The following is a 13,956-nucleotide window of genomic DNA, read 5'->3' as shown; positions in this document are numbered from 1 at the left end:
GTAAAAAAAAAAAATTTAGTTAGAAAAAATAGTTTGTTTTTTATGAAAAAAAATATTGAATTAGAACCATCAGTCCTCATCAATAGGAGTATGGGTATGTACAAGAATATATTTTTAAATTTAAATCAAAAGTGTCATTCTATTTTTCTGATATGATTTAGAGATGTAAAAGAAAGTTGAAAAATTTTGAAGTCCAAAAAAAAATTTAGTTAAAAAAAAAAGGTTGTTTTCATAAAAAAAATATTGAATTAGAACCATCAGTCCTCATCAATAGGAGTATGGGTATGCACAAGAATATGTTTTAAAATTTAAATCAAAAGTGTCATTCTATTTTTCTGATATGATTTAGAGATTTAAAAAAAAAGTTCACTAATTTCGAAGTCCAAAAAAAATTTAGTTAAAAAAAAATAGTTTGCTTTCATGAAAAAATATGAATTAGAACCATCAGTCCTCATCAATAGGAGTATGGGTATGCACAAGAATATATTTTAAAATTTAAATCAAAAGGGTCATTCTATTTTTCTGATATGATTTGGAGATGTAAATAAAAAAGTTGAAAAAATATATCATGTTAAGAAAAAAATAAAAAAAAGTTATAAAAAAAACTTAAAAAAAAACTCAAAAAAATGGGGGGGGGGGCAAAAGTTGGAGGGGAGGGGGTGCCCTTCGAGTTTGGGAATAAGGGACCTTTGGGGAGTTGATGTCTCTGGTGGTTAGGGTCGTTGGTGCTTATGATCTTTGATGGTTCGTACTCACATACACCATACTACTTGATTTGCAAGGATTTCTAAGGTTTGTTCTGAATTTAATTATTAAAATTCTTTTCTTGCCATCTACATCTCTCTTAGTATCAACTTTTTAGTGTACTATAACGTTAGAATCTATTTTAAACTGACAAAACTGTTCAAACGCCACCTGTGTATTATACAGAACACATCGAAAAAGTAAAGCTATCCATTATTAAAATTCTTTTCTTGTCATCTACATCTCTCTTAGTATCAACTTTTTAGTATACTATAACGTTAAACTGTATTTTAAACTGACAACACTGTTCAAACGCCACTTGTGTATTATACAGAACGCATCGAAGAAGTAAAGCTAGGTCAGGTCATAAGACCATTTTATCATCGTTAACCATTTCCATAGATTGATATTGTTCCAAATTTATGATAAATAAGCTGTGAGTTAACATGCTCTTCGGGGTTACCTTAACTACTAATCAGTTTAACCCCTTTTTTCCATCTTCATACGATCCAATCACTAATAAGAATCATTCAAGCTCCTATTATTCAAACATTAATTAATATAATTCATAGAGCCCAATTCGCATTTACTTGGAAAGGTACCGAGGGAACATAAGGCAAGCAAATAGCATGGTCCTATGGCATTAAGCAAATAGCATGGTCCTATGGCAGTAAGCAAATAGCATGGTAATTCTTATGGCAGTAAGTAAATTCCATATATACAATCTACTGGTGTCAGGGTCCTGTCCCTCTTTGTAGGTGTCAGGGTCCCGCTCCTTGCAAGAAATTTGTTAAATGAAACTTCTGAAAAAATAGGGTGATTTAAAACGTTGTGCACACAGCAAAACGACTTTCTATCTGAATTATGGTTGTGTTTGGTCGTGTCACAATGTTCTTGCATTTTCAGTTGAAATAATGTTTCGGTCTTAAATATGATTCAATAAAAAACAAGTTTTTTCAACTGAAAGTAAGGAGCAGTATTAAAACTTAAAACGAACAGAAATTATTAGCCTACGTTTATGATGGGGTTCGCCCTCTAGTCAAAACTTCGCTCTTTAAGCTAAAGTTTGAATTTTGTTCGAATCACTAGTCCCTGAATCACAAAGGCTGTTTAATTAGAATAGATGGCTCTTTTGGAAGTACTAAGACAAATTTAGTGTAAAAAGTGAGGTATTGACTTGGGAGGAACCCCCTCATATACGTAATAATTTATGTTGCCTACTGCAACAGTAGGCAATTACTCCCGCCATTTACCCGTGCAGCCATTTAAAACATTTGTCTCTCAACACGGGCGTAGGCAGCATATTGTCTAGGGGGGACAGTCGATAGTGTGATGGAGGGCCTTTTATCAACTTTTTTTTTCAGCCATCTGCTTTTTCAGCCATATCTAATGTAAATTTGAAGGTCTAGGGGGAGGGGCAGCTGCCCCCCCCCCTCCCTACGCCCATGTCTCTCAATTACTTGGACTATCTGTCTTGGCTTTTTCTTTCTACAATTAGCCATGTCTTGATGCCTACTGCAAAATACTTGATTTTCAATTCAAAATCAAGTATTTTGCAGTAAGCATCAAGACCTGGCTAATAGTAGAAAGAAAAAGATAAAGACAGATAGTCCAAGTAATTGAGAGGCAAATGTTTTAAATGGCTGCACGGGTAAATGGCGGGAGTAAGTGTGACTCTCTTATTGGAAAAACGTTTGTTAGTTTTTGGAAAGGCACGCCGGCCTGCCGCGAGTCTCAGGCAGGTTGACCGAGAATTTAAAATTGATATAGGACCGTTAGATTGCCTGGAAGGAGAGGCAAACAAGGCTCCCGCCTTGTAGGCAAGTAGGCAACCAATACTAGGCTATATGTAAACAATGGGCAAAGTTCATAACTTGCAGCCCTTCCCCCGGGAACTGTTGGGAAATGAGTCATCCTCAAAGACATATTTATTAGATTTCCGGCTATAATGAACAAAATGTCTCTCGAAATTTTGATCGGGTGACAATTAAAAAATTAGTGTGGGAGGGGGCCAAGTTGCCCTTCAATTTTTTGGTCACTTAAAAGGGGCGCTAGAACTTTTGATTTCCGTTTGAATGAGCCCTATCGCGATATTCTAGGACTACTGGATCGATACGATCACCCCTGAAAAAAACGGTTCCATTGTAACTGAACCACCGTGTTACTAAACCCCAAGAAACTGAACCACTGTAACTGAACCACCGTGCAACTGAACCCTCGTGCTACTGAACCCTCGTGCAACTCAACCCCATTTAACTATAAAATAAAAGTTCACAATAGGGATAAAATCCTTTTTAATAGACAGTGTATAGAAAATTCACAAAAAATACCAGATATTTCGGTCACATATACAGTGACCGTCATCAGTAGTAAAACCGTCATCAGTAGTGACGGTCACTGTATATGTGGCCGTAATATCTGGTATTTTTGTGAATTTTCTATACACTGTCTATTAAAAGGATTTTATCCCTATTTTGAACTTTTATTTTATCGTCATGGAAAGGCAGTGTGGTCTCCGAAATTATCTACCCATTTAACTAAACTCTCGTGTAGCTGAACAACCATGTAACTGAACTACCGTGCACCTGAACCACCATGTAACTGAACCACCGTGCAACTCAACCACCGTACTTACACTGGGCAAAACACAAGTTTGAATCTTTACATATTCAACCTTGTTGGAATTGTTTGCTTTTTTAAGTCTTTATATAAATTACTGTCAAGATGATTTACAAAAAATGCTCTGTTATGTTGTCATAAAAACAAAGAAAATCGGACGTCATAAACTCTTAAATCTAGATTTATTTCTCTTTTTTATGTCTGTTGATGGGGGTTCCCTTCACCCTGTCAGTTTCTACGGGTCTAAGCGTTTACCCCTCTCCCCCGCGGAAAAATTCCCCTCCTCCTCCAACGAAAACCCCTCATCTGCAAAATTATGCACCTCCTCTCGCGAATATTATGGTTTTCAAAATTTAAAAAACTTCTTTGAGTCGTTATTTTTTAGTTTAATTGAGAATTTCTAAGGTAAGTGAAAAAGAGGAATTTATGTGTAAATTTTGCCCCCCCCCCTCCCCCTCCGTACAAATACTTTCTTCTCGTGAAAAATCCTCCAGAAAACCCCCACGCAAAAATTTCCGTATGTTTCCCAATGACAAATACTATCTGTAAGTAATAGACAAATCAAAAAACTTAAAAAGGAACTGAAACTTCTGCAATGGGGTTATCTGATTGTTTTGTAGCTAGGAAGAGAGGGAGATACCTCAAAGGGTGCACTTTGATGCCGAAACATCTCAGCTCTTATTAATAAACCTTCAAATAAATACAGAATTAGCTCTAAGGGAGAGACGACAGAAGGATGGAGGAAGAAATTGTTTGATAATCCTCAGGCAATTCTAGCCTTTTTTTTATAAGCCGAAAGTGATTGGAGACTAACCAACCGCAAGAGGTATTTTTTTTGGGGGGGGGGAGATTTTCCACGGGTAAATATTTTCTGGGAGGGGGGTATTTTCCGCGGGGTATTTTACTCAAGGGATGTTTTTCACGGGGGGGGGGGTAAACGGCGGCTCTCACTGTCTACATACTGTAATGTTTTTTTTTTTACCACTTTCCTTATTTTGTTGTTTTCATTTTGTGGTATTTCCTACGTTCATAGTTGGTTATCGTTTGGTTTGAAAAAGGTTGATTACCTGCTTCGGTGGAGCCAACATAAAAGCTACTTTGTTTTTGTGTTTGGAAACTTTTGGTTTGATTTTTTTTTTCTTAGATGAATCAGGCCTTTCTCGAACGTTGAGGAATAAAAATCTTTAGTGAAAATATCGGAATTTTGAAAATTTAAATAGAAAAAAGTCGCTTTTTGTTGCGCTTTATCTAAATTAATTGAAAACATCATTTAGAAAAACAATTTGTCAAAGAAAAGTAAAAAGCCAAACTAAAACAAAGACTAGCATGAATAAATTAGTATAATAATTAAAAACCAAAATGGTCAGAAATTACCACAAAAAAAAAGAAACCCAAAACAAACAGAAGTTAAAACAAACGATCATAGAAAACATGGTTTTTTTTTTGGGGGGGGGGGGGCTATAGAGTTATATGTTGAACCCCCGTTCTAACAAACCCCCATTTAACGCAAGCCTCCTTTAACCCAACCCTCATTTAAATCAAATCCTGAACCTAAGTCAAGGCCTAAAATAAGTGTGAACTAAGGCTGATCAAAAGCTCAAAATCTATTTCTCGCTTCATTTGCGGTTTCTAACTTGTATTACTCATCAGTGTAGCCCCTAAACCCTCTGAATTGAATGAAACTTTATGTATTGGGCCTATCGCCAAAAGTATGGCCCGATAAAGTGTTTATTTTGGTTTTATTGCAAATTTTGAACTTTTCATCACTTTGAAGTCCCCCACCCACAACTTATCCTGAAAGGTCTAACTTATTAATGGAAGCTGTTCTTGAAATATTGCTGTGTGACCCTTTTGAGAATGTGCATAATCATAGCCAATTTGATTCAGTTCAATATCCGCCGAAATATTCCTTGAGAGCTTCACCTTAATACCCTTAGCTTGCGTAGTAGTAGTAGTAGAATTAGTAACACACCAAACTGTCCCTGGATATTGCTGATGCGCTTTTTTGACAACCTGTATACAGGTGGCGTGATGTGTTCACCTTCCCTCAATATTCCCTGGAAATTCCACCTTCATACCGTTCATTACCGTTAGGTACAGCTGTAATGGTAGTCCCAGTAATAGTATTAGTAGTAGTATTAATAGTAATATCACTAGTGCTACTAGCAGCAGTAGTATTAACATATTGCCTTTTGGTCAGCTGAAGATTTCTCTCATCAAGTTCTAGAAGCTTCAACTTAATATAATTAGCTGTTGCTATCCCATTGCCGATATATCTTTTTGATAACCTATATGTTCATGTAGTTCCTTAATTTTCTTCTTAATACTTTAAGCTTACAAGTGGTTGCAATAGAAGTAGCAGTCGAATTAGTAGTAGTAGTAGTTGTTGTAGTAACAGTAGTATTAAATGTAATTAAAATAGACTTTCCCTTTAAGCACTCTCTGAGAGTTCCTACTTAATACACAAATCCCTTTTTGAGATACGCCATTTTGAAAATTTGCATGCACATAGTGTCTTTTGATTTAGTTCAAGTTCCCCTCAAATACCCAATTCTGTCGAATTTTCCACTTGATATGCATAGCCTTATAAGTGCTAGTTTAATAGTGTAGAGGTCGTAGTAGGAGCTGCAGCAGTAATAATAGTGTTAAATTAGTAGTAGCAGCAGTATTAATAGCAGTAGTAGCTGGTAGTTGCCGCAGAAGTTTCATCTTGATGCGCTAAGCTGTTCCAAAAAAAAAATTGCTGATACACCTGTATCAGCAATCTGTATGTTATTGCAATTTACCAATTGTTAAAACTTAAGGTTTTTATAGAAGGGATAGTCGTAAAAACTTTGAAGGAGGCTCATTCGATTGGAAATTGAAAGTTCAAGTTCAATTCTGAAGAATCAAGGGTAATCAGAGGACAATCAGCCTTTCCCTCTTAACCGACATTTTCCTTCCCCTCCCCCCCCCCCCAAATACATCTGATCAAAATAAAAATAAACATTTTGTTCAAAATAGTCTAAAGGTCAAATAACCATGCCTTTGGGGTTAACAACACCAGCAGCATCTGAGGCAAGGGGTGTAAGTAAGGCTAGTTCCTCATTGCTAACACATAAGGTTTTTGTAGAAAAAAAAATTTGCGTATGAACTTTGGGGGAGGGGGGGGGGCTCATTCGATTGGAAATCAAAATTTCCAGTGCACTTAAGTGATCGGAGGATTTCCACCCCACCCTATTTTTTTCCAAAATACATCCGATCTAAATTTTGAGACGGTCATTTTATTTAAAACAGTTCAAAGGTTAAATAACTATGCCATAGTTAAATAACTATGGTCCACAACCCTCAACCTCTGGTGCAAGGGCTGTAAGTTATACAAGTTGCCTATTGTTAACATATAAGTTTTTTTTTTTTCAAGTAAACATGGCATGTTTGATCCTATAAATAAAAAAAAGCATGCAGCATTAAGGTCAAACCTTATGAAAATGTCAAGAAGAATGCCAAACACAATCAAAAAGCATTTATTCCTTTATTGGATGTGAAAAGGAAATACCAGAAACATTTACAATGGTTGATGGTATCAGCCGTCACATTGTTCGGAAAATATTTAGGAGTATCTTCAACTAAATCAAAAGGTACTATGTGCATCCAGTTTTAAAAGACGGTGTATCTGCAATGTGTCGAGAATAGCTAAGGGTATAAACCTGAGGGGATGAAGTTTAAACTTTCTGGGCATGTTGAAGAAATTTTGAAACAACAGGCTGGAGTACAACCAGTTCCCCTCCGATATCTTTTTAAGCTTCAATCTCCTCGAAGACATCTAATCAAAATTCGCTATCTAGATTGACAAAGGTCCAATATTTTTAACACATATGTTTATTACTTAACGTCCAGAAAGGTCTGATTCATCTAAAAAAAAATAATAATAATAAATCAGCTTTAATGGATTATGACATCGAATCTTCTTTTTCTTTTGCAAAAATGAAACAATGCTTTTTCATGAATACTTTTGACAGGGGTTTATATCATGAATTTAAGAAACAAACAATTTCAACAAGGTTGAACATGTAAAAATTCTAACTTGTGTTTTACCCAATGATATTGCCTAATATTTTTAGAGAACTGAAAATCTGAGTTCAATGGTTCAGCTGCACTATGGTTCAGTTGCACGATGGTTCAGTTACGTGAGGGTTCAGTTGCACGGTGGTTAAGCTGCACGGTGGTTCAGCTTTACGGTGGTTCATTTGCACGGTGATTCAGTTGCACGGTGGATCAGTTGCACGATGGTTCAGTTACACGGTGGTTCAATTGCACGGTGGTTCAGTTACACGGGGTTGAGTTAAATGGGGGTGGAGTTGCACGAAGGTTTAGTTAACTGGGGTTCTGTTACCCGGGGGTTCAGTTACACAAGGGTTCAGTTGCAGGGGGGTTCGGTTATATAGGGGCTCAGTTGTACGGTGGTTCAGTTACATGGTGGTTCAGTTACACGCACACCAAAAAACAACAAATAAACACGCATCCGCGATCTTTTTTCTGGCAAAAAATACAAAATTCCACATTTTTGCAGATAGAAGCTTGAAACATATATAGTAGGGTTTTCTGCTGAATCTGATGGTTTCATTAAGATTCTGTCCTTTTTAGGGGTTTTTCCCCCTTTTTTCGAAAATAAGGCAAATGTTTTCAGGCTCGTAACTTTTGATAGGTTTTAGATGGATTTCCTTTTTTTAGAGTTTCAGTTACTATTGAGCCGGGTCGCTCCTTGCTTACAGTTCGTTACCACGAACTGTTTGACAATCGAGTTTTGCTTTTTCCACTCAAATAATTTGAAAGATAGAAACAAGACACAAACTGAAATGAGAATTGCGAAATATGTTGGTTTTCCATGCCTGACTAGCTACCAGTGGTTTGACGGAAGTTTATTCGGAGTTTTATTGTTTAGACTAGGCTTATAAGTATCATTAGTTTCACTTTAATCGTTCCAATTGTCTCTTTGTCCTCGTCATGGCAAGTAAATTTGTTCTTTTATTGTGGATTTATTATCAGGACATCTGGTTATTTCCCCCTGGAGGGCTTTAACTGTAGACTGTGTTTTTTTTTTATTAACAGAAGGAAGGTGTGAATTGCAGAATGGAACAAAAATCACATGTTCAAAGAAAAAGGTAGTCTCTTTGAAATATTGGAAATCCTATCTACAACGAAAAAGACCTCCATTTGCCCTTCGGCAGTTTCTAGTAGTAATGGATGCCAAATTAAAAAAAAAATGAAATATTGATGTAAAATCAACACAAAATAATATATATATATATATATATATATATATATATATATATATATATATATATATATATATATATATATATATATATATATATATATATATATATAGATATATAGATATATAGATATATATATATATATATATATATATATATATATATATATATATATATATATATTGCCCCAAACAGTGTAGGAAGGTGCTGTTATCTTTTTGAGTCACCTAATTTTATCTATAAACTTTCGCAGACGAACAAGTTTAATATCTGATTGGTTTTGCTTTTTTCTCGGATTGTCAAGAAAAATCTGATGCTGCTCTAAGAATATCACAATTTCAAAAGAACAAAAGGAAAAATCTTGGAAAATTTTGGTTGTCATGTACAGATCGACCTAAGATGGGTTCAGGGGTCAAGAAATGTTTTTTTTTATGTCCTTGGTATTCTAAGATTTAAAGTTCTCTGCGTTTTTCTCTCTTCTCTTATTACTGGTAGTTCCCGCGTTGCATTTGTACAAACTACAAGCGAGCAAAACAAAATTAAAAATGAATGATTTTTAGTTTTAGTTTTTGTTGAAGACACGGTAAATGAATATGAGTATCTCATAATTCAGTTTCAAAGTGCATCTACTAACAAGGAAAGGGTCTGATACGTTTTCGAAATAAGAAGACTTGAGTATCTTGAAAACCTCTTGACATTCAGAAAACCAGTCGATCTAGTGCTCCAGTTTTGAGGATCGGATGTACCAGTCAAGTTGACAAAATGTTTTATGTGCCTTTAAACTGACGAAAGACACTTTTTCTTTCTTTCTTTACTACAGGGCACAGCCAGTAAATGTCAATTCTTTCATGGCACACTGTCCTCAAACTTGTTTAATATCCTTTAAAACTGAATACAAAACTATACTTCCTAAATAAATGTAAAACTTTTAAACTTGGCGGTCTTGAATGGAGCATTGAAATTAATATTTATGATTCGAGAGTAAAAATATTCTGTGCCTAGAGGCCAAATATATATGAAAATATTTCGTCTCGAGGGATGGAGGGGGGGCACAAATTTGAAAGAAGTAGCAAAAACGGACGAAATACTTGGATATTATAGGTAAATCGTAAAAAAAACGAAGGGGTGCGATCCTCATAAGATTTGAGCTAAGGGATATCCATAAAAGTGTGGTCAACGTCCTCGATTAATGGTGAGCGGACGGTCTTTGATGTTCGGAGGAGGAGTGGAAGGATATCCTATTACTTTCTCTTGAAAGCAGCTACAATGCAGACAGTCTCTAAATCTTTTGATGTACATCTTTAATATTCATGTATCATTTTATTTGTTTTCAATGGATTTTTGGAAGTTCCGAAACAGGCGGAAACAAAATAATCCGCTCTGAGATTCTCGTCAGGAAAATAAACCAATTCATTTTTTATAGAGAAAAATCATGGTAAAGGAAGAAAAACAATCGATCGTTTCGGAAAAGAATAAGAACGAGCTAGGTCTGCTTGAAGAAGATGATGAATTTGAAGAATTCCCAGTTGATAACTGGGAGGAAGATGCAGAGGCCTCTGATGAAACGACTGGTGATGTTTGGGAAGATAACTGGGATGATGACAATATTGAAGATGATTTCTATAAAATGTTAAAGAAGGAGCTAGAAGAAACAAAGAAAATGGAAAGCTAGTTCTCTGCTCTTTCATATTGAACACCCTATAATAAACATACATCAGCTTATTTGTTCTTTCATCAATATTTGTATTTATTTGTTTTCAAGGAATTAATTTAACCGAATATCGCAACTAGTAAAGTTCGTGCCGGCAGACAAGGGTGTGGAGCGGCCATTAGGGTTACTCCAGAGCAAGATATATTCTTGTCCTTTTTTATAATGGTACTGTTGCACACATTTTGTTCCCCAATGGAAACAGAAAATGTGTTATATTTTCCTGACTTCTATTCCTGCTCCTTTAAAAATCCTTTAATCTGTTATCCGTTATTCTTACTGTTCAGCTCTCAGTCTCACAGACTTCAGAGTGAACATGACCAAAAGAGGATGTTTGTTGGACCGTTCCAGACCAAAAGCAATTAAATAAAAAGAAAGTTTCCCTTGATTGCATTTTGAAGTTATAAGATTGGGGTGGCAACAATGGTAAATATTTGGTTTTAAAATGGGATACATAGAAAAGGAGACATCCAGCAGTTTTGCAATATCCTTCACTGTGATAGTTCGACATAATCGCTGCATCTTATTCAAGGTGATAAACACTGCAAATGCTGCCTTGTTTGGGGGTGGCCGCATCGTAAGTCTTTCTACCTAAGAAAAACCTAAAAATCCTCAAAAAAATCCTCGCGATATTATTTGGTATCAGTGTTTAAACAAGGGGTGGTGACTTTGGGTATGTACCCAAGCCTCATGAAATCTCACGATGTTCACAATTTATTCCTATAAATTCTAGAGTTTTCCCAATATTTGTTAAGTTTTTAAATTTGTGACCCTCCCACCTCCTTCCTTAAGCCAAAAATAAATTTTGTGGTGACTTCAGGTATGTGGCCCAACCTCTAGGAATTACGAGGTATTTACAATGTATGTTGTATTTTTCGTATTTTTCCAATATTTGTTGCGTTTTTAAATTTGTAATCTCCCTCCTAAAACCAAAAATAAAATCCTGTGTCCATACATATGTGCCCCTCCGTCAAATTAGAAAGAAAAAAAAATGTGGTATTGTGTAGGGGTTATTTTGACTGAGACCTCACCTCTGGTTTTCCGTAAATGTTGTATTCCCTCTTTTCTCGTTTGTGGATATAGTGGAAGTTAAATTCTGCAAGGCCTTTTCTCGTCTTGTAAAGAAGAATTGGATCTTCTCCATTATACGTATAGCACTGCATATGGAGTCTACACAGGCTAACTGTTTTTACAACTGACCAAACAATGGAAAGAACAACAAGCAAATATACTATTAGGACTATATACATGTCCATCATGGGAGTGGGTTGCTTTGTCAGGCTAATTACTATTATCTTGAAAAGAATCAGAAAATAAGGAGCCTAATAATACATTTTTTTTAATGTTAGATTTGCACATTTTAGGGCTACATATTGGACCATCTGGGGGAGGGGGCTGTCATAAACACTACATTTACCGTTAAAAAAAAGCATAAAATTAGCAATAGGAAAATTCCTCTCTTTTAGTTCTAGCGACGAGTAAACTACAAAAAATACGTTTTGAATAATGGTATACGAATAACGGAAAAGATCTGAAAAATGTAATAACTTAGTTTTAATGGCGAAACTATCCAAAAATTGAAATTTAGTTTAACTTTTTGGTCTGGAATTTACGTTTTGTAATGTAACCTCTTAACGCAGCCAAATTATTTCAGGATTAAAACTTTTAAAAGTTGACAGAAATTGGATAGAAATAAATACAAAGGTGAGAAAATTGTCAAGCTTTATTCACTGTCGTCTACTTACTTTGTCTAACTAAGAGATCTATACTTGGATTTCACAGGTTTTGTCATTACCTTTGACTGTTCAATTGTCAACCAAGTCCGTATCTGAGACCAAAGATAAATATGTTGTCAAAGCTGCCGTTCCGTAGCACCGATGGAAATTTTACGTGTAAAAACCTTCCATATGAGATGCAGGTGAAATCTTCTTCAGAGACATGAACGTATTAACCCTCTAAAAAGTACTACGAATGCAGGATGCTACAAACCGAGGACGCTGGTAGGGAATGTGGCAGTATCCTCTCCTCTGGGAAACAAGAAGACATTAGGATATGTATGAAAATACGAAAATGAGAAATATTCCCATTTAAATCTTGGTAAAAGCAAAATCCATGGTAGCATTACCCTCCTCCCGCCCCAGGGAATTTCTTAGTGTTCTTCCTGCTGCTACCCTTACGTGCAAGGAGTGGACAGGGTGAGAGGAGCCTTACAGGGACAATTTAAAAAATATGGACATGAAAATGATTTTTTCTTAAAGCACCAAGGACAGTGAAAATGAAATCTGAGTGTTTTGACTGGTTTAGTAGAAATTTATGCAACCATGTATTCCTTGAAAAATTAGGAAAGAATGGGCATTCGAGCTTTAGTGAAAACTACCTCTACATTAAATTTTTGGTAGTTTTGGGCAACAAATTTAACAAGAGAAACGTTAAGACACGAGCAAACAACAAAGTACCAAATAGCTTAAGAAGATGTAGCTTTCCTTTGAAGATGTAGTCGTCTTTGGAAGTCAAGAATGCTGTAAATGTCTGAATTTTTACGGGCGAAATGCGTTGTTGTCAAACTTAACAAATTAGTTTTGCTAAAATATACTTTTGTGGTTCACTGTGGCAACGCCAGCGGAAAGGTGGTACTGCATGAATGCATTCATAATTTTGAAACAACCAAAAGAAAATCGCGGCTTTCAGGTATGAAGACCATATGTTTGTCCGGGGGACAAACATATATATGGGGGGAAATATGTCATTTGGGCTATATATTTGCACATGAAGGGGGGGGGGGAAATTATAAGTCAGAAAACAATTCTGATTTCATGATATGCAGAATAATTGTACCTAACACATTTTGCATGTAGACCCGCTATACTTTACCCCCTAATGGGCAAATATATAGCCCAAATTTGTTTCTAAAGTAACGAAGAAACCGGCTTGTTCTCGAGTTTTATACAACGTAAACTTGAGCGAGTGGTGTATAATACACAAGTACAAAAATTCCTTCCCCCTACGGAAATTACAAAAAAAAATCAAATAAAATTCTCAAATTTGGAAAGTCTTATTTTCCACGGGAATATTTTCCGGTGGGTATTCTCCTTGATGGGTGTTTTCCAGGGGGGGGGGGGTAAATGCCGGCCACCGGTCAGTATACCTACAATCATCAAGGAATGGGAAAAGAATTACCACTGCGTAAATTTTCTACTCTTCTTCTCAGAACCGCCCCAGGAGAATCTAAAGATAAGTTACTTGAATTGCGGGCAAGTTTGGATGTTTGGACCGAAAAATGCCGTCTTTCAGATTGGAATAATTTTCTCTAAGAACGCTATATAATCTTTTCTTTGAAATGAGGAGGTGCTGGGTTTTCGTTAGAGCGGCAAACACAGTGGGAAATGCCATTTTCTGGAAATTACCCATTATTCGATACGCATTTTATTGCTTTTTTGCAATTTGATAAAGGAGTTGGTCCCCTTGTTATTCACTCGAATGAAGTTCCTTTTCTTTGTATATTCTTATATATGTTTAGATTGGTGCACGATGGATAAGATTTATTCTTCATTAAATACACATACAATAATACATGTTATTATTTCCCCAAAGGCTCATTGAGGCCCCGGTAACCTTGTTTTTTTTTGGAAT

General features: G+C 35.8%; 1 protein-coding gene across 3 annotated transcripts in view; it reads left to right on the top strand.

Moving 5' to 3' along the window:
- The window catches only part of Sem1 (Suppressor of exocyst mutations 1), a 43,687-nt gene extending 33,347 nt beyond the window's left edge, over window positions 1–10,340 (top strand). For 2 of the 3 annotated variants that reach the window (XM_089089465.1, XM_089089466.1), the window contains exon 2: window positions 10,042–10,340. In XM_089089465.1, coding sequence (XP_088945591.1) covers window positions 10,051–10,290 — 240 coding nt within the window. In that variant the 5' untranslated portion in view covers window positions 10,042–10,050 and the 3' untranslated portion in view covers window positions 10,291–10,340. Of the gene's footprint in view, window positions 1–1,412; window positions 1,446–10,041 lie in introns of those variants that run through there. The other variant, XM_089089464.1, reaches the window with a different exon arrangement.
- The last annotated feature ends 3,616 nt before the right edge of the window (window positions 10,341–13,956 follow it).

The sequence above is a fragment of the Artemia sp. Qi Xiang Cuo genome, chromosome 5 (assembly GCF_049724085.1).
Source record: "Artemia sp. Qi Xiang Cuo chromosome 5, ASM4972408v1, whole genome shotgun sequence".
Lineage (NCBI taxonomy): Eukaryota > Metazoa > Arthropoda > Branchiopoda > Anostraca > Artemiidae > Artemia > Artemia sp. Qi Xiang Cuo.
The sequence above is the reverse complement of the archived record's forward strand: the minus strand, read 5'-3'. Positions and strand labels throughout refer to the sequence as shown.